The sequence below is a fragment of the Arachis ipaensis genome, chromosome B8 (assembly GCF_059453495.1).
Source record: "Arachis ipaensis isolate K30076 ecotype BB chromosome B8, ASM5945349v1, whole genome shotgun sequence".
Taxonomy (NCBI): Eukaryota; Viridiplantae; Streptophyta; class Magnoliopsida; order Fabales; family Fabaceae; genus Arachis; species Arachis ipaensis.
In genome coordinates, this window is record NC_142443.1 from 137,529,685 (window position 1) to 137,550,968 (window position 21,284).

Genomic DNA, 21,284 nt, shown 5'->3' on the forward strand with positions numbered 1-21,284 from the left:
AAGAAAAGGTTAAAAACTATGATGCACGGACACTGACACGAACATGAGACATGACACGATACGGGACACGCTAACACGCGAATTTTAAAATCTTATAAGACACGGAGACACGCATACATATAAAATATAAAGTATTTTTTGGATAAATCGTAATCATATTTTGATATTTTATTGATATTAAAATATAAATTAATTTTTTAAATTATTTTTAATGTCTTATTTTAATTATATCAAGTATTTAAAAATATTTTTTATTTTAATAAATAATAATATATACTATATCTAAATTCATTTCAAGAATATATGTTAAGAATAAGATTGGATACGCTGACACGTGATGGTATTTAGGTGTGTTCAAGCGTGTCCGGAGAAGAATTTTTTATTTTTTATTAAGACACGGTTAGACATAGCAGACACGTGTGTCGGACGAGTGTCGGTGAGTGTTGTGTCTAAAATGTATCCGACACACGAATATGGCAACTCAGCAAAGTGTTCGTACTTCATAGTTAAAAACAATCACTAAACCGTTAACCTTTTCTTTTTGTCATCTCCTAAATCTGGATTGGATCTTTTAAAATGTTTTTAGTATGTACAATTTTTTTATAACTTTTTTTCGTCTCACTTAAAAATTCATGATAAAATATCACATTAGACAAAATTGGTTTTAAAAAAAATTGGAAAATTCATTTTTCTAAACTCTTAACGCGATGTTTAGGAGAGAATTGAGTTAGGCCTTTGGTCACTTTTTTTTTTCATAACTGAGATACTTATTATTTACTAATATTTAATATAATAAATTATTTGTAACTTTTCTTGATAAATTAAAAAAAAATATTGTTCTTGTTTAATTTTAACTATTTCTCGGTAATTATATTAGATTTTTTTCCCACCGTTAAATAAACCAAAGATACTAATACATAATGATTTCAATAACTTAAATCCCAAAAACAATGCTAAATAAAGTTATTGGTTTAGAAAAAGTATAAAAAACCAACCACCCTACCAGCCAACTTGACAACTTTGTTAAAAATAAGATTGACATAACCCTTATTTTTACTGCACAATACACGTACAGTTTCGGAATGTAACTGTCATTGCTGACACTGCACTCATCGCATCGCCTGTCCATGGAGATCAACCGCCTGTCGCATGGAGCTACGCCCTTCGCCGCACCTTATTTATGCGCCGCACCAGGCCGACCGGTGTCGAATTCTCATCGCCGCGGAGTGCGCTGGCTAGGGCGGCCATCCTCCATCGGTCTGTGTTGGAGATGCTTTTGTTGCGTTGCCACTCTTCGTGCTCGCAATGTCGTTGACGCTGGAGGCCGTCAGAAGGAGCAACGTCGTCAACTCTGCAATCATTTTGAATAAGGTTTTGTGTTAATTTATTCAATTTAATTTTTGGAATGATTTTTCTACGTCGTTGGAATGAGGGATGTTTGGGTATGAAAAATGGTTTTGCATGCCAAATGTATCCATCATTTGATGATGAAGGCTCGAATGTATCAATGTTCTCTGTGAGTGATCAATCTACTAAAGGCTACACTGCCTGTGTGAACGGTATTTCAAGTGAAGATGATGACCAGGTATGTTGTTCAAGCTGTATAAACATGTATGTTATATCATACAGAATCTGAATGGTTTTTTGGTCTTATAAGTTAGATGTTTCTTGTGTTTGATATGGTGTTTTTTTAGCATGAAGGTGAAAATTCGATATGGTATTATTTTAATATAATTTTACTGCACTAACAGTGTAAATTATTTTACACATTTGTCCAATCACGTCCGTTCGTTTAGATGACTATTCATGCGTTGATTATTGAAAGCAATTATTTTATTGACGTGGCGATACATGATTAAGTGTACGTGTATAACTTCTTTACACTGTCAATTCATTAAAATTAAAAATTTATTTTTTATGTATAATAAAGAGAAACATCCACCAATCCTATTCTAAGAAACATTCATGTACAATAAAAAGAAACATTCATCTAAGAGCAAAGAAACATCCACCAATCCTATACTAAGAAACATCCATATACAGTCACAAAACATAAATATTTAATCACTTCAAAAAGTTAATTTGAACGATTTTGTACAAAAGTAAACCTAAATTATTTGGCAAATTTTAAAAATATTTTTTCCTTTGTAAATATATATATAATCAATGGCAAATGGATAAATAGATTCCAATCGAAATTCATATAAAGGTGGCACAAATATTTTCGTACCTTCTCTGATAATCTTTTCATATATCACAAGGAGATTAATTATTGATTCAAGATTTTCAAAGGTTAGTATATTTTTTTCATAAAGAAGTTTTGTATAATTTTTTGGAGGGTGATGTGTAAGCGTATGTTATATTATATGAATTTGGATGGTTTTTGGACATGTATGTTAGATGTTTGTTTTGGGCTTTATATGCTGTTTTTTTTAGCATGGGGATGAAAAGTTATTTGGGTATTGAATTGTGGATGTTTTGCCGTGATCCGGTGAGGTTTCTTGTTGGTTCACTTAATTTGTACGTGTTTGCTTTTCATTACAGGTGGAAGTAGTTACAGATGTTATTGAGTCGGGAAACGATGACATGGAATTGAGTCATGTGGTGCGAGTTGTAATTTATTATTGTGATAACACTAAGGAGTTATCGAAAACCAGTATTAAGTGTTAGTCGCATTGAATGTCATCTTTTTGAATTGCTTTACAGTTTTTCGATCACACTGCCATTTGTGATGAGAGAATCCCAAGTGTAGAATTGCATTTTGATTCGCTACAGCGGGCACATAAATTTTATGAAAATTATGCAAAGAAAGTCGGTTTTGTAACCAAAGCTAGGAACACAAATTTTGACAAAACGAGGAAGGAATTAAAGATACCGATTAACCAATCAATTCATTGCAATTAGAAAGGTTATCATGAGTATCAAGTGAAGGCAGTATTTTAGACAAATAAGATAACAGCTACGAGATGCAAAGAAAAAATATATGTGATGTTCGATAGGGAGAAGGGAAATTGGATGCTGTTGATGTTGGAATTGAGGCATTCTCATCCTTGTTTTGCTAAAAAGTCGGTCCATTACCATGAGTACAGAGAGTTGACCATGCATGCTAAGTGTGCCATTAAGGATAATGATGAGGCTGGCATATGACCTAACAAGACCTACCTTGCACTAGTTAACAAGGTGGGAAGTTTTTCGAATTTAAGTTACTCGGAAAAGGATGCGAGGAATTACAATACAAGCAAACTCCATTCTACTGACGATAATGCGGATGTTAAGAAAATGTTAAAGTATTTCATGCGAATGAAAGAGATCAACCCAAACTTTTATGCAATAGATGTTAACGAGAGTTACAAGTTCAGGAATGCATTGTGGGTAGATGCAAGGTGAAGGAATCCTATGAATATTTTGGTGACGTGGCATCGTTTGATATCACATATAGGAAAAATAAGTATGTGTGTTTATCTATCCTTAATTGTTGTGTGTTCTTACTTGTGGTTTGTGTTATCGCAGCCATGGACTACCGTTTGGATTCTTTGTCGGTGTCAACTACCATTGGAAATCTACTCTTCTTGGTTGTGCTTTGCTAGGGAATGAGGAGATCCCAAGCTTTGAATGGGTGTTTACGCAATGGGTTAAATGTATGAAAATTGCACCACAGGATATCATCACAGACTAGTGCAAGGCCATGTTTGGTGCCATTAAAAAAACCCTACCAAATGCTTGTCATCGATGGTGCATATGGCACATTATGAAGAAGATATCGCAAAAACTAATAAGTTACTCTCAGTATAAAGAATTGCATGCTGACATTAGTGACATTATATAAAATGCTCGTTCTGTGACCTCATTCAAGAGTGATTGGGCCGAGTTCATAAAAACATACAATCTAGGTCACAACAGATGGCTATCAGGTGCATTACTATTAACCTAGTGCAAGTTTAGTTATTTCTTACTTCTATGATGCATTTTCTATTTTTTGGATGTTTTTTTACTATATATTTCGCTATGATTTTCTGGTTAATTCTGACAGTGTTTTTTGTGCTTTTTTTTGTGTAGAATTTTATGACAATCGATGGATGTGGGTTCTAACATTTTTCAAAGGCGATTTCTGAGCTGGTATGAGGACTACGCAAAAGAGTGAAAGTATCCACGCATTTTATGGTGGATTTTTACACAAGAGTAGCTTAGTTTAGTTCGTCCGTTAGTATCATAATGTGCTTGGGAACAAGGAGCAAAAGGAATTGAAGGATGATGTTGTAGACTCTAAAAGAGTTATCCCTTGTGTATCTAACTCTACCATTGAGAAACAATTTCAACAGGAGTACACCAACAATATGTTTAGAAAAATCCAAGCGGAATTCATTAAAACATGTGATTGCAGTATCCGTACTATGGAACAAGATAATGATTCGACTTGTGTGAAAGTAGATGACCAGAAACTAGTTTGTGATAAAGTTTCCTACTATACTTATAACGGTTTTTTGACCCTTTGACTTAAAATGTTCGGTGCGAGTTCAACAAGTTTGAATGAGGTATACTGTGTTACTACACTCTTGCTATGGTACTCTATTTACTTTATAATATGACAACATGATAAGAGTGTGGCAATACAGTATACCTCTTGATTCAAACACGTTGCTCTCACACCGAACATTTTGAGTCAAAGGGTCAAAATGGCGCCATAAGTACAGTAGAATACCTTATCATAAGCTAGTTTCCGCTCATCCATTTTCACACCAACCGAATCACCCTATTGTGCTACAGTACAGAACTGCAATCACCTTTTTTAATGAATTATACTTGGATTTTCCTAAAGATATGGCTGGTGTACTATTGTTAAAATTGTTTTTCAATGGTAGAGCTAAATACACAAGGGATAACTCCTTTAGGGTATGGAGCATCGTCCTCCAGTTTATTTTGCTCTTTGTTCCTAAACACATTATTATACTCATGGACGAACTGAACCAAACTATTCTTGTTATGGAAAAATTCACCATAAATGCATATATACCTTCACTCATTTGCATACTCCTCATACTAGTCGAGAAATCGCCTTTGAAAAATATTGGAACCCATACCCATCGATTGTCATAAAGCTTTACACAAAACAAAAGACAAGAAACACCATCAGACTTAACCAGAGAACCACAGCGAAATATACAATAAAAAAAACATCCAAAAGAATAAAACAAATCAATGAAGTAAGCAATAACTAAACTTGAACTAGGTTAATAGTAATGCACCTCATAGCCATTTGTTGTGACCTAGATTGTATGCTTTTATGAACTCGTCCAATCACTTTCGAATGAGGCCACAGAACGAGCATTCCAAATAATGCCAGTAATGTTAGCATGCAAATCTTTGTACCAAGAGTAACTTATTAGCTTCTGCGGTATCTTCTATATGCATCATCGATAGCGAGTATTTGGTAGACCCTTTTTAATGGCATCAAACATGGCCTTGCACTGATCTGTGACGATACCTTGTGGCACACTTTCCATGCATTTCACCCATTGCGTAAACACTCATTCAAAACTTAGGATCTCCTCATTCCCTAGTAAAGCACAACTAAGGAGAGTAAACTTCCCATGGTGGTTGACACCGACAAAAAGTGCAAACAGTAGTCCATGTCTGCGACAACACCAACCACAAGTAAGAATGTACAAAAATTATAGAACAAAATGCCTTAACGAATGATAGATAAACACACATACTTATTTTTTCTGTATGTGGTGTCAAACGACACCACATCACTATAATTTTCATAGGATGTTCTGTACCTTGCATCTATGCATAGTACATTCCTAAACTTGTAACCCTCGTCAACATCTATTGCATAAAAAAAATTGGGTTGATATATTTCATTCGCATAAAATACTTTAACATCTGCATTATCGTCAGTAGAACGAAGTTTGCTTAAAATGTAATTCCTATCCTCCTTTTCCAAGTAACTCAAATTCGAAGAATCTCCCACCTCGTTAGCCAATGCAAGGTAGGTCTTGTTGGGTCGTATGTCGACTTCATCATTATCCTTAATGACACACTTAGCATGCATGGTTAGCTCTCTGTACTCATAGTAATGAAAAGATTTTTTAGTAGAACAAGGATGTAAACAACTCAATTCAAACCTCGACAATATCCAATTGCCCTTTTCCCTATTGAACATCACATCACATACATTCTTGCTTTACATCTCGTAGCTGTTATCTTATTTGTCTGAGATGCTGCCTTCACTCAAAACTCGCGATAATCATTCTGATTGCAATGAATCATTTGGTTAATCCGTATCTTTAATTTTTTCCTCTTGTTGTCAAAATTTGTGTTCTTAACTTTGGTTACGAAACCGACTTTCTTTGCATAATTTATATAAAATTATGTGCTTTGCTGTAGTCAATCAAAACGCAATTTTACACTTGAGATTTTCTCGTCACGAATGTCAATGTGATTGGACAACTATAAAGCAATTCAAAAGATGACATTCAATGTGACTAATACTTAATATTGGTTTTCAATAATTCCTTAGTGTTATCACAATAGTAAATTATAACTCGCACCTCATGACTCAATTTTGTATCATCGTTTCCCAACTCAATAACATCTGGAACTACTTCCACCTATAATCGAAAGCAAACACATACAGCTAAGCGAACTAACAAAAAATGTCACCAGATTATGGCAAAAACATCCACAACTTAATACCCAAAAAACTTTTCACCCTCCCGCTAAAAAAAATAGCATATGAACCACAAAACAAACTTGTAACTTATATGTCCAAAGACCATTCAGATTTCATATAATATAACATACACGTTTACGCTTACACTTCAAATCTCAAAAAATTATATAAAATTTATTTATGAAAAAATATACTAACCTTTGGAAATATTAAATCAACAATCAATCTCCTTGTGATATATGAGATGATCATCGGTGACGATATGAAAATATGTGTGCCACATTTATGTGAATGAATTTCGATTGAAATGACATCTTCTAACTATATATATACTTACAAAGAAAAAAATATTCTTAGAATCTGCTAAATAATGATTGGGTTTGCTTTCGTACCAAATCGTTCAAACTAATATTTTGAAGTGATTAAATATTTTTTTTTACTATACATGGATATTTCTTAGTATAGAATTGGTAGATATTTCTTTGCTCTTAGATAAATGTTCCTTAGTATATGATTGGTGGATATTTCTTTTTATTATACATAAAAAAACACCATATCAAATTTTCACCCTCATACTAAGAAAAATACCGTATCAAACACAAAAGTAACTTCTAACTTAAAAAACCAAAAAATCATCAGATTCTATATGATATAACTTACACATTTATATAGCTTGAACAACATACCTGATCATTATCTTCAGTCTTCACTTAGAACACTACTCACACACACAATGTTGCCTTCAGTAGAATGATAATTCACAAAGAACACTAATACATTCGAGCCTCCATCACCAAATGATGGATATATTTGGCCTGCAAAACCATTTTTCATAATCAAACATTCTTCATTCCAGCGATATGGAAAAAAAGTTCCAAAAATTAAATTAAATAAATTAACACAAAACCTGATTCAAAATAGTTGCAGAATTAACATCGTGGTCGCTCCCTCCGACAGCCTCTGGCATCAACAACGGTGCGAGCACGAAGAAGGGCGACACAACAAGAATAACTCTAACCGATGGAAGACAGCCGTCCCAACCAGCGCACCTTGCGACAATGAGAACTTGATGCTGGTCAATCCGGCCTGGCATACAGATGATGTGCGGCGAAGGTTGCAATTCTATGCGACAGGCGATTGATCTCCACAAGCAAATGATGTGATGAGAGCATTACATTACGAAGCTATACGTGTATTACACAGTAAAAATAAAGGTTACGTCATAATCTTATTTTTAACAAATTTAAAAATTTTAATTTTAAAAAATTGTTCAGGTTAGGCAGTAGAATAGGCGAGTTAAGCCTCACTTTAGTCTTTTAGATTAACGAGTTGTATTGATTTAGTCTTTGACTTTTCAATAGTTACAATTTGGTCTCCAGATTCTAAAAATGTATTAATGTAGTCTCTCTTGTATTTTTTGTCACTGGAGTTCAACGTCGTACATATTAAAATGACGTTGTACATGTTTTAACGCTAAAAAAGATATTAAACGACGTCGTTTGAGAATTATAACAAGAAACTTAGTTATAATTTATGACAAGATTGTTAAAACCCTCAAATAATATTGTTTAATGCCTTCTTTAATATCAAAATACGTACGATATCATTTTAATATGTCTAATATAGTAATGTTTGAGTTACATCACTAATAACACTAGCCTCAGTAATAAAAAATACACAAAAAAATTAAATTAGTAATTTTTTTTTAATTTAAGATACTAAAATATAATAATTAAAAAATTAAAGACTAAATTTTACTATAATTTATTTTGATATAAAAATAGTCAAATATAAATTACTTCAATACAAACTTACTTTTCATCAAAATCAAGTTTGTAAAATCAATTTTATATCACCTGCCATTTATAAACACACACTACATCAAGAAAAAGTCTAGGGGGCAGCAATTTTGTTAAATTCTGTCCAGTATGTAACTACAAATGAGCCATTAAAACCATTAGATGAAATCTCACACCAATCTCATACCATTAAAACCATCATTAATAACTATTTAATGACTACAAATCACAAAAATTGATGCCCTAGCATTCCTCCTACATCAATGTAGCTCGACAGTCTTACAACCAAAGTGAGACATATCTCTAGAATAGGCCTGTAATTTCTCGTTAGAAAACAAACAAATTTGAGGAAAACAAAACAAAACAAAATTTACATGGAAGAGGGGAATGGCTGGTCCACCAAAGTCTGAACAACAACTACGTGCCTATGAACGACTGGTAGTTGCATTTTGGATTCCCCCTTTACCCTCCTCATGTCCTTTTGTCTTCTTCTATCTCTTCCCTTTCTTACTTATTTTCCCACACTTTCTAGTTCTTTCTCTCCCATTTTCTCACTTTCCAAACACAACCGAAAATCCGCCACCATGGACGATGACCCTTACAGCCACAACCACCGCCTTCTAACGCTCCTTAACACTCTCAAACAAGCCTCCATGCATCTCCACACCACCACCAACCCTCTCTCCTTCTTCCTCTTCAAACCCGATCAATCCAATGCCGCCATGGAAGCTCTCCTCGAGCTCGAACCAAAGGCACAAGCGCTCTTCTCCACAGACCCTAGCCTCCGAACAATCTCCCACACTCTCTCCAACCTCAAAACTCTCATAAAAAACCACGGCGGCGATGGCGGCACCTTCCTCCGCCGCCAGATCGCTGCGTTCAAGATCTCGAAGCTCGCTCGCTCCCTCGAGTCTGAAATCCAAGCCTACGTGGACCGCGTAACCGTCATCAACCTCGTCAAAACCTTGCTCCGCGAAGACGCAAAAGAGGACGAGAAGATCAACACTCTCATCTTCTTCGAAGAGAGGCTCTCCCAGGGTTTCGATCTAGGGTTCCAGGATTTGGTACTGAGAGCGAAAATCTTCCAAATCCTCGAACAAACACTGCTCCTGGAGCCATCAAAGCGCGTTCGCGAACAATCCGCGTTCGCAATTGAAGCTCTCGTCAAGTTCAACAAGAACGTGTTCGTAGGGTTAGTCCTTATGGGCCCTACCGTGAAATCACTGTTAGATATCGCATCTAGCTCTTCGATCCGCGTCGTTACGTCACTGGTGAGGTTCATCAGAAGTCCGTTGGTGGACGAGATCCTCTGCGGCGGCGAAATAAAGAGAGTAATCGGATTCTTGAGAAGAACGACGCCGTGGTGTGAAGATGACGTGGCGGTTTGTACGGCGGCGTTGGAGTGCGTGTTGGAGATAGCGTATATTGGGAGGAGAGAAGTGGTGGAGACTATGTTGGAGGAAGGTTTGGTGAAGTTGTTGATGGAGTTGCAGAGAAAGAGTGATGACGTGGCGAGTTTTGAGGGGTGTGTTTGGAGGTTTAGCGTTCACGTTGAGGTCGGAGAAGGGTTGAGCTTTGAGGAGAAGAGGGAGGTTAAAATGGAGATTTTACGTTTGGTGAAGGAAGCTTCGGTTTCTGATGCTGAAGCTGCGTCGGTTTCTGCTGAGATACTGTGGGGTTCTTCTCCTTGATCGCGAAAAAAAGAAAGAAAATTTGTTTATTTTGTTACCTTTTTGGGAGGCTTTCTTTGCTGTTTTGTTGACCAAAAGTCAACGCTTTTTCTTTTTGGTTTAGGGTTCTTAGACCAAGCTAGTTAGTGTTTAGTGATGCTGACGATAAAGTTTAAACTTGATTTAATTAATTTGATACGTGTATATATATAATACTGGATACTGGATAAACAAGATAAGAAAGCTAGACAAAAAAGTCGGATTCGGAGGTTCTGTAATATATATATTTTTTTTGGGCAATTTACGTATCTAAATTGTTTGATCCTTAATATTACGCAAATACATTTTTTCAAATTTAATACGCAAATGCATTGTTTCACTATTTTATGTAAATCGCTACTGGCAGTAGCGGTTTACAGGTGTATAAACCGCTACAACCAGCCGCGGTTTATGTGTGTGAGTGTGTGAGTGTAAACCGCTGCTGGCAGCAGCAGTTTACGTGCGTGTGTAAACCGCTACTGGCAGTAACGGTTTACGTGCATGTGTGTGTGAGTGTAAACCGCTACTGCCAGTAGCGGTTTACGTGTATGTGTGTATACTATTTAAACAATATTATAAATAAAAAATTTAATTTATCATTTCACAATATAATTTAAAAAATATAAATATGCATGTAATAAATTTTTTATTTGTATTTATTATTAAAATGAGATTAAATAACAAATCAAAGAGTGAGTACTCACAGAGTACTAAAATATATAAACTAAGACTAAATTTTTTTTATCTTCATCCCTTCTAAAACTCATGAATGATAAAATAATTTATTTTTAGTAAAAAATTCACTAAAGCATACACTTTTTCTTTAAAAATTACTTCATTTTTTATCCATATAAATCATATGATTGCAAAAAATATATACTCCGTTTTCTTTCTCTCAATTTTTTTGTAACTTAATTTAGCGGTTTCTGTGTTCCTCTAGCGGTTTACGTTGATTAGAAAAAATGTTTATTTATGCTAAGACAACAAAGTTGCACAAATAAAAAAAATCATTTAGCTAGAACCTCAAATGCAAATCAGCAGCAAAGAACACAACCCATTTTTCAAACTCTCCAATCTCCTTTGTATGGTTGATATAAATAAAAGAGAATGAAGTGATTTTTAAAGAGTAAAATATATAATTTAGTAAACTTTTGGCTAAAAATAAATTATTTTATTATTTATAAATTTTGAAAGAGATGAGAATAAAAAAAATTAGTCTTGCTTTATATAATTCAATACTTTGAAGACTGTATTTTTTTATTTGTAATTTGGTCTCACTTCTAATAATAAATACAAATAAAAAATTTATTACATGCATATTTATATTTTTTAAATTATATTGTGAAATGATAAATTAAATTTTTTATTTATAATATTATTTAAATAGTATACACACATACACGTAAACCGCTACTGCCAGTAGCGATTTACACTCACATACACACGCACGTAAATCGATGCTGGCAGCAGCGGTTTACACTCACATACTCATACACATAAACCGCGGCTGGTTGTAGCGATTTACATAAAATAGTGAAACAATGCATTTGCGTATTAAATTTGAAAACAATGTATTTATGTAATATTGGGGTCAAATAATTTAGATGCGTAAATTGCCTTTTTTTTTTTTTTTGGATCCATGGATTCTAGAATCTGATTAGAGATTTCGGATACAAGTCAACCTATCTAAATTGCAATCTAATAAACGGTATGAATTTTTTTTATTTTTATATTAAATATTCTTAATTAACCTCATAATTTTTTAAAGGAATTAACTAACATCTATCTCAAAGAGAGATAAAAATAGGTTCGGTCAGCATTTCACTCTTGACATATTAGATTTGTAATATATCTAATTGGTCTACATTTGATTTATAGTGTAAACTTTATCTTTAAGTATTAAACTTGGTGTGTTATTGAACTTGACCTGATTTAAAATTTGATAAAAGTCTTGGTATATATTATTTTTATTAAAATAAAAAATATTTAAAAAATTAATTTAAAAAAATATTTATATACAATATATTAAATTTAATTTTTATAATAATATTTAAATTTTTAAAGTATTTAAAATATAAAAAATATTATAATAAAGTATAATAAATTTAAAATTTTTAATAAATATTTTAATTATAAAAAATATTATTTTTGTATTTATTTATATTTTAATAGGACAGATCTATTAGACTATTTTACTAGAATTAGACTTTTAAATTGATCTAAACTGAAATTATTTTATGATAGGCTAGGTGGAATGTAGGCCAAATTGCAAGTTCTTGGCAAATTCACCAGATTTATTTTCACTCCTAATCCTAAAGCACATAATAAACTTACTATTAATAAAAAAAAAATTTATTTAATAAATACAAAATAAATATTTTAAAAGCTTAAATTTTTTATATTTTTAATAAATTTTTTTTTAATATATACTTTTAACTTGTGTCTTTAGAATACAAAATAAATAAATCTTTTTTTAAATAACCTAAATCTTAACTGAAGTAATTGAATTAAAGAATTTTTTAAGTCTTTAAGATAATATTAGAAAAATAAAAATATTATTTATAAATTAAAATTAGTTATTATTTATAATTTATAATATATATATAATTTAATTTATTTTTAATGTATATTTTATTTTTTAATATATATTTTATATTAATAACTAATTTTAGTATAGAGTTAATTCGATAGTAGTATCTAATGAGTAACTAATAACAAGCATTGTTCATCCCCCCTCCCCCTCTTCTTTCTGTTCATTCCCTCCTCCTTTCTCTTGTGTGGATATGAAGCATATATTCAACCTATTAGAAACAATCTAGTTCTTTATTCTTGTACCTTCGTTGCAAATAATTTTAGCAGATATTTACGTTAACTTACCATCCCCATCTATCTATAACTCCAATTTATTATTCCTATACGAAATCATTATTATTCATTTATTTGTATTAAAAAATATAGCAATTTCTTTAATTATCATAATTTACAACAGGGTGCATTAGCTATTAAAAGCTGAGGTAAACACTGTTGACATTTGACATTGTTGTTCCTCCTTTTAATCTTGGTCTTATTATAGTCTTTATCATCACCATCAATTATTTATAATAACTCTCTTAAGAAATAATAACCAAATTAAAAAAAAAAAACTCCCAAGAAAAATTATATCACTTACATAAGAATTGAAATGTGCATCATATATCATCTAGAAGGCTATGTTCCAAAATTTAAAAGATAAATTTCACAAATTAAAGTACTAATTGGCTGTGTATAAAAAAATTCACTATACCCTTAGAAGTTCACAGGAGGTTTTAGCCTTTTAGGTTTTGTAACCTTTTTTTTTCCCAATATTTAAACCCAAAATATTTAGTTTAGCTAATAAACAAACAAATTTTGCTAGAGAGACAATTAACTATTTGTACAATGTATATAATGAGCTATTGAGTTACAAAATAAATATCCTTCATACTAATGAAAAAATGTAACACTAATGATTATATCTCTAATACTTCCTAAACCTCCATTATATATATTGTACAACTATTCCATTGGCTCCTCGTACTTTTCCTAAACAAAAATATACCTACATAACTTGGTGTCTAGATCATAAGGTATTACTGCACGTCTGCACCCACTTGCTGGCAATGAATTGTTCCCTTCTTTTCTATAAAACATTTTCGAGAATTTATCAAGGATGAACAAGTGGACGGTGGCATTATCATTATTTATCTATCTATTTATTTAATTTATAGTTATTACCACAATAGAACCTGTGTTTGTGACAGGTGAGAAAGAAAAAATTAAAATCCACACTATATTTCACTATCCCAATTGCATATATATAAATATGTAGTACTAAAATTAACAGAAAGAAACAAACCAACCAACCAATCTCTTCCTCCTTCTTTCAATTTTCCTTTGCAATAAGAAAAATCCACCCTCCCTCCACCGTGCAACCCTCGCAAGGTTTGTCATTTTAATTTTTTTTTTCTCTTGCGATGGTGATGGTGACGGGTTGGAGATACAGGGCTGGGTTGTTCCTCATTGGCACTGTTGTTATTATATGGGTTACCTCCGCAGAAGTTACCCAGGTAACATGCATCTTCCTCTTGTTGCTTCTCTTTCACGCAATCAATGTGTTTGTTAAATCTCAATGGCTTTTTTCTTTCAATTGTTGTATGTGCCTTCCTTGTGTTTGTTAATTTGCTTAGTACTTGTTGCATGGGGTTCAATTTTTTTTGTTTTTACCATAGGAACTCATGTTATTAATCATGTGTAATCCAAAATAGGATGCTGTTAATGACAGAGGAAGCTAATAAAGCTATTATTTTTAATTTAAAAAAAAAAATATGAGTTGATTGATGCCAAAGCTTCCTATATCTCAGGAAGTAGGAAGTAACATTTTTTTTTTACTTTTCTGTTTACAAATGAAGTTGAGTGAAGGAGAACCTTGGAGCAATGGTTGAGTTGTCTTTGTGTGATTTTAAGGTTATGGTTCAAGCTGATGTATCATTCACTGATGCAATTATCATGTTAGGCGGCTTACATTACAATTTTGCATCCATTTGTTCATAATCTATTAGGTTCCCTTGAAATATGGCATTTCATTTTGATTTTGTAGTAATAAAACTACTGAATCCTTATCTGCATACTGGGAGCCAATATTTTCTTGAAAACCCTGATTATGTTTTTTAAATCTTGATTAAGGGAGAAATTTTTAATGTTATCGTCAGCATATTAGTCTCCATGCATTACACCTGGAGCTTTTCTGATTAAATTTTTTTAAACAGGATATTTTTGAAGATTATAAGCAACCGTTTGCAGTGACATATCTTGGAGCTTCTCTTATGGTAGTTTACCTCCCAGTATCATACTTTAAGGACTGGTTTTGTGAATATCTTAAACGACGGTCTTCTAAAAGTGGTAAAAATGCAGAAAGTGTAGATAAATTTTTTATCAGGATTGGCCCTCCAGTCAAAGGCAGTGGAATGGAGAAAAACTTTGAACTGGAATTCGGAAGTGTGATTCGGAAAGATAGCAAATTAGGCGTTTCGACTCTTGCCGAAGTCAAGCCATTGATGGCCAAGTATAATGATAATACTCATGTGATAAAATCAGAGAAGCAACTTACCGGCAAGCAAATTGCTACTTATGGATTTTACATTGCACCTATCTGGTTTCTGACTGAGGTAAGCAACTACAGAATGTGATCATCATTTGATTTTTATTGTTAAGGACAAAAGCATGCCTTACAAGAGATATATGTTGTTAAATCCATTTTATAAAATATGACATTTGTGTTCTAAAGTTTTACAAATATGTACCTTAAATTTCAGATCAATTTTTTTATATTCTTGTGAAGAATATACATCAGTTAAAATTGTTAATTGATAATTGCCATGAGAACTAGTTTCTTATTGAATGTTCTTAGCTGTAATGATTAATTGTGTTTCCTTAAGTGGTTAAACACTTAAACATGCCATTCATTGTGGCTGTAGTTTCATTTTATAAACATGGCATACTCATACCACTATGTTATGTTTCCAAGCTTCTCATACTTGAACTTGTGATTGATACTATAAGATCATTTCTGCATTCTTATATTCTCTGTTTCTTGAATTGTGGCGCTTAACGTTGACGCTTAGTGTGGTTCTTATGTAATTCTCTTGTGTTGGTTTCAGTACTTCTCAAATGCTGCTCTTGCACGAACAAGTGTCGCAAGTTCGACAGTATTATCATCCACATCCGGGCTTTTCACTCTTTTTATTGGTGCAATTTTGGGTCAAGACTCTCTAAATGTACCAAAAGTGGTTGCTGTTTTTGTCAGCATGGCTGGGGTTCTTATGACAACTCTGGGGAAAACTTGGGCTGCAGATGATGATTTAATATCAATGTAAGGCTTTTATCTTTTTTGGTCGAATCCGTGTATTCTGGTTTTGACTAACCAACACCGGATAGAATCATAGAATTTATGCTAAATGTAGTAGGAGGTATGTCTGATTTGAAGGTGAAAATGTGATGGAAATTTTCATGGATGAACTGCATGTGTAATTTTACACAACAAACTTGTCCATGAAAATTTTCACGCGACTTTTTCCCCATCCAAACATGCCATAGGTGGAGTTTGTTGGTTACATCATGCCATTATTATATTGTAGACTACATCCATATATATGCCATTTAAATTCAAGTCAATGTTGATGGATATTGACAATTGATGTCTGTGTCCAGCAATGAAGAGCGCTCTTTCGTTGGAGATCTTTTCAGCATTCTCTCGGCCGTGTCGTATGGCCTATTTACAGGTTAAGCAACACCTTAGCCGTTTGTTCTACTTTTAATCAGATAAAAAAAATGAATCTTAACCACAACTGTTGCTACTGCTGCAGTTCTTCTTAAAAAGTTTTGTGGCGAAGAGGGAGAAAGAGTTGATGTGCAGAAGCTGTTTGGGTATATCGGACTCTTTACATTAGTCGCGCTTTGGTGGCTTAGTAAGTTTTTACTCGCATCAAGCTTCTTATCTTTCTATTACATTTGAGAATATGTTCTTTTTGGGATATATTTCTAGAATGATAGTAAGTCAAGGATGAAAAATTTAAACATTTATGTAATAAAATCATTGCTAATTATGATTTATATTGGTCTCAGTCTGGCCATTGATGGCCATGGGACTTGAGCCCAAGTTTGCTGTTCCTCAATCTGCTAAAATGGATGAAATGGTTCTTGCCAATGGATTCATCGGAAGTGTGGTTTCAGATTACTTCTGGTATGTGACAGTAACCTTATTAGTATCATATACTATTAGTACATTGGTAAAGGAATTAGAAACAGGAAATTTTTATTGAATGGAGTGAAATTTAAAGAACTTCCTAATCCTGATTCCTTACCAGGGTACCAAATAGCTAAACTCTTAAGACTATTCACACTTGCACAATCACTCAATATCTGGTGTGAGTTGTTTTTGTTTCATGTATCCAGGGCACTTTGTGTTGTATGGACAACTCCCCTTGTGGCCACTTTAGGCATGTCGCTCACCATTCCGCTTGCTATGGTGGCTGACATGATGATCCATGGTCGGCAATATTCTGTAGTGTACATTCTTGGCTCAGTTCAGGTATTGTTTAATTGTTACCTCTGGTAACTGCTTCAGTTTAATTCTTGCTCAAATTTGGCTAAGCAGAAATTTTACATAAAAATTCCTTTTTGCAACTTGGTCTTAGGGAGTTCATAAATCTAGTGTGCATCGTTCTTGCTTTAGTAGAATAAATTCTAGATAAAATGAATTTTATCAGAGTTTGTAAAAATTGATTTTAGATTATGGTCATGTGTGTCTAGTAGTTCTTAAGAGTGATTTTGATGAAGTGTTTCACTTCCCCTTGTTGGGTTACTGGAATTGACGGGACAAAATATCACAATTTGTTTACATCAGGTGATTTGTTGCAATTTCTTCTTTGACTAACTCATAGATTGCAACTAGATAAGTTATCTAATTTTGACCAAGTCAAAAATTACAACCAGCTAGCTTATCCAAATCACCTCTACAACGCTTAAATTTTTTTTATTAGAAAATCTTCTTTGTGCTTATCAAATTGTGTGTTTGGCAATCTTATTTTCTTGCACTTGTTACTACCTATAGCCACAATTTTTTACTTCAAAAACCAAAAGAAGAATCTTGCTTCTTCTCTTCACACTCCTTTTGATAGAATGGAAACTAAACTACATAAAAATAGGCACAATAAATTATGATCCAACTTACTAAAATCCAAACACACACCATGGATACCACAAATCACAATTGCCAAATCATTTTTAAATTTTGTTGACATATACTAATTGTTGGAATTGGTGTTTGGTATTGGTATTGTTTTTGTGTTGCAGGTATTTGCTGGCTTTGTATTAGCTAACCTTTCAGATTGGTTGTCAAAGAAGTGGAAATCATTCAAATTTTAGGATATAGTTTTCTAGATTAATTTTTTTGGCAAAGTATTCTTTTCATGTTAGCCATTTTCTTGTGTATACCATGGCACAATAAAAAGTTCTATTTAGCCAAGGCAAGTATCCAAGTTTTGGGTGTTTTGTTAATGAAGGCACAAAGAACATAAAAATGTATTCTTTTGTATATAGGTTTTGTAATCTTTATATATATCAGGTTGAGCAATTAGCTAGCCATATTGCACCATGAGAATAATAAAGCCTCTTTACACATTCTTCAATTTGTTTTAATTTTCTTGCAATTGTAATTCTAGTTATTTTTTCCCAGTAAATTCGTTTTTGTAATGATTAGGTTCTCACTCCACTATTAACTATTATTTTTCTCCTCCTCCCTTTAAATAACTGTGTGTTTGATTTTTTTTTTTCCCTTTATTTTCTTACTAAACTATATTTTTTGTGTTCTTTCATTTAAACATCTAATTTTTTTCTTGTATTGGACCATTAATTTTTACTTCACCTAATACTATTTATCATTTATACCAACATTTGTTTATATAAAGGATATCGCTACATGTATATTAAAGGTACATTTTAAAAATATTATAAAAAAAATATTTTATTAAAAATTATTAACACATAAAAATATTAAATATTTAAAAAAATAAAAATATTTAAAATTTAAACTCAATAAAAACATATTTTTAATGAATTTTATACTTATTTAATTTAATAATTTATTATAATATTGACTGAAATTAATGGTAATAATATTACTGTTTTAGTATTAGTGTTATTTGTTACTTCACTTATATTTAAGATTTTTTTTAAAAATAAAATTAAAAAATTATTATTTTCTAAAACCCTATTTTTCAACCTTAATTTTTTAAATATGATTTTTTTTTATTCAAAGCAAGTTCGCCGCATCCTTGGCGAACTCTATAATTTTTTATAGAGTTGTATAAATTTTATAGGGTTCGCCTAATCCCGGCAAACTCCACTTCAAATTCTAAAAAAAATTACTAACTCAAATTCTTAACCTTCACCAGCAACTATTATCATCGTCTCCAGAGTACATGAAATACATAAGAGTACATAGAAATAAGTCATATTTTTATTGGGGAAATAATGTTTTTTTTTATTTATAATGAAAAAATCCTTGTTAAATATGACTATGTATATGTATTTCTGGAGACGATGATAATAGTTGTCATTGCCATCAGTAATGTTGAAAAACTCATGCTTGTTGTCCGTGTATTTTGTGTACTCCTATATACTCTTGGATACAATGACAATGACTTAAAAATTTGAGTTTAATAGAATTTAAAAAAAAATTGAAGTGAATTTCATTGAGAATTAAAGGCTCAGTTATTTGTATATTAGAAACCAACGTGTGTTATTCAATGATATTTGGAGAGCATTGTGTATTACTCTACTATGGGCCTGCTTTAAATTTTTGAAAGAAACAAAACGTTGAAGACGTTTTGTGGCAGAGTGATTTTTCTTTTATAATAAACTAGGCAAAACGGCATCGACGAGTTGATTAAATTTCTTTTAAAATTTTGTAGGAAGAAAACGTCAGCGACGTAATGTGTAAACTTTTTTTTTTTAATTTTATTTTAAGCAAAACGTCAACGATGTGTTGTATATTAATTTTTTTTTTAAATGAAAACGTCAGTGACGTTTTATTAGAATATATATTTTTAAATTATTTTTTGGTGAAAACGTCGTTGACGTATTGCAAAAAAGTAAAAACGTTAGTAACGTTTTGTGAAAACGTCAGTGACGTTTTGTGCTGGAGGAAATAAAAAAATATAAAAATAACTATAAAAGAAGTTCTGGATTGTGTTAAAACGCAAAAATAGAGTATGAGAGTAAAGTTTAAGTGAAGTAATGAGAGCTTTGTTCTACAAAATGTGGTCAGTTTGAGAATGAAAAAAATTTGTGAGTGAGTGTGATGAGTGTATGAAATGGAGGGTTATATTAGTTTAAAAATATATTATAATAGTCAGATTTTATCTCATACACATGAAGGTGTGAGTTTTTTATGTGAGAATCCATGTGTTATTGTTGTTCCTCTGTCAATAACATATGAAGGACTTAAGAGTATACTTTCTCAAAGTGTAGATCATCAAGTGCAAAAAAGAGTCATAAATATTCTATATAGGCAGCCTGTGCTAGTATTTGGTGGTTTTGGCCAATTTCAAATAATGCATGTGACTGATGAAGATAGTATGCAAAGAATGTTTTTTACCCATCATCAAACTAGAGCACAGACCTCACTTATCGAGTTGTATGTTGAGTTCGAAGAAATCGATGATGTTGACTTTCCAGAACCCAACATAGACTGGGTGGGTTATAATACTGAAAGCGATGAAGAGTTTGAAGGTAATTATGAAGTTGTTGGTCCAACTGAAGATGTAGAGGAAGATGAGGTAATGGTTGAAAGAGATGTGGCTGATGTTGCAAATGCACTAACCGGACAACATCCATATGGAGAGCCATCTTTTATGCATGCTTTGAATCTGGATGCCATGCATGCACCAGAATTTCCTGAGTACGTCAATACAGGTAATTTTGTTGTTGTTGTTGTTATTTACTTTTTTAATATTAGTAATATTATTATTTGTTTTGCTTTTATGTTAGTATTATTTTTAATTTTTAGATTGTTATTACTATTTATTGTTCTCATTATTATTAATAATAATAGAATATTATTTAGATTTATTTTTGTTTTATTATTGGTACAGCTCCAGCTGTTGTAGCTACCGGTGAATTTGCTGTTGGAATGGAATTTAACTCTAGAGAGGCTGTTACTACATTAGTTAAAGAGTATACCATTCGAAGAGGAGTTGATTATAGGGTATATGAATCAGAACCAACAACATTCTATGCTAAATGTGTACAGTATGGAATAAGTTGTGATTGACTTATCAGAGTTAGTCTTATGAAAAGACAGTATTGTTGGGTGATAAGGAGGTACAATGGTAGTCACACGTGCACCAGAAGTACCATATCTCAGGATCATGCTAAACTGGACTCTGAAACAATTGCAGAAGCAATAAAGCCATTAGTTGAGGCTGACCCGTCCATAAAGGTAAAATCTGTCATTGCTGAAGTACAATCGAAGTTCAACTACACAATAAGTTATCGCAAAGCATGGTTGGCCAAGCAAAATGC

At 32.4% G+C, this 21,284-nt stretch overlaps 3 protein-coding genes across 3 annotated transcripts; 2 read left to right on the forward strand and 1 right to left on the reverse strand.

Moving 5' to 3' along the window:
* Nucleotides 1–5,525: 5,525 nt before the first annotated feature.
* LOC148550002 (protein FAR-RED IMPAIRED RESPONSE 1-like) lies at nt 5,526–6,055 on the reverse strand. Its single transcript, XM_088495896.1, has 2 exons — nt 5,715–6,055; nt 5,526–5,631 (listed from the first exon to the last, which is right to left on the reverse strand). The coding sequence occupies exons 1-2, from the start codon at nt 6,053–6,055 to the stop codon at nt 5,526–5,528; spliced, it is 447 nt and encodes a 148-aa protein (XP_088352022.1).
* A 2,587-nt stretch (nt 6,056–8,642) lies between these two features.
* On the forward strand, nt 8,643–10,445 carry LOC148550003 (uncharacterized). Its single transcript, XM_088496068.1, has one exon. The coding sequence runs from the start codon at nt 8,949–8,951 to the stop codon at nt 10,164–10,166; it is 1,218 nt and encodes a 405-aa protein (XP_088352194.1). The 5' UTR covers nt 8,643–8,948; the 3' UTR covers nt 10,167–10,445.
* A 3,429-nt stretch (nt 10,446–13,874) lies between these two features.
* On the forward strand, nt 13,875–18,382 carry LOC107611916 (putative transporter C405.03c). The gene is made up of 8 exons (XM_016313787.3): nt 13,875–14,269; nt 14,969–15,367; nt 15,860–16,071; nt 16,410–16,480; nt 16,565–16,666; nt 16,824–16,941; nt 17,154–17,289; nt 18,054–18,382. The coding sequence occupies exons 1-8, from the start codon at nt 14,177–14,179 to the stop codon at nt 18,123–18,125; spliced, it is 1,203 nt and encodes a 400-aa protein (XP_016169273.1). The 5' UTR covers nt 13,875–14,176; the 3' UTR covers nt 18,126–18,382.
* The last annotated feature ends 2,902 nt before the right edge of the window (nt 18,383–21,284 follow it).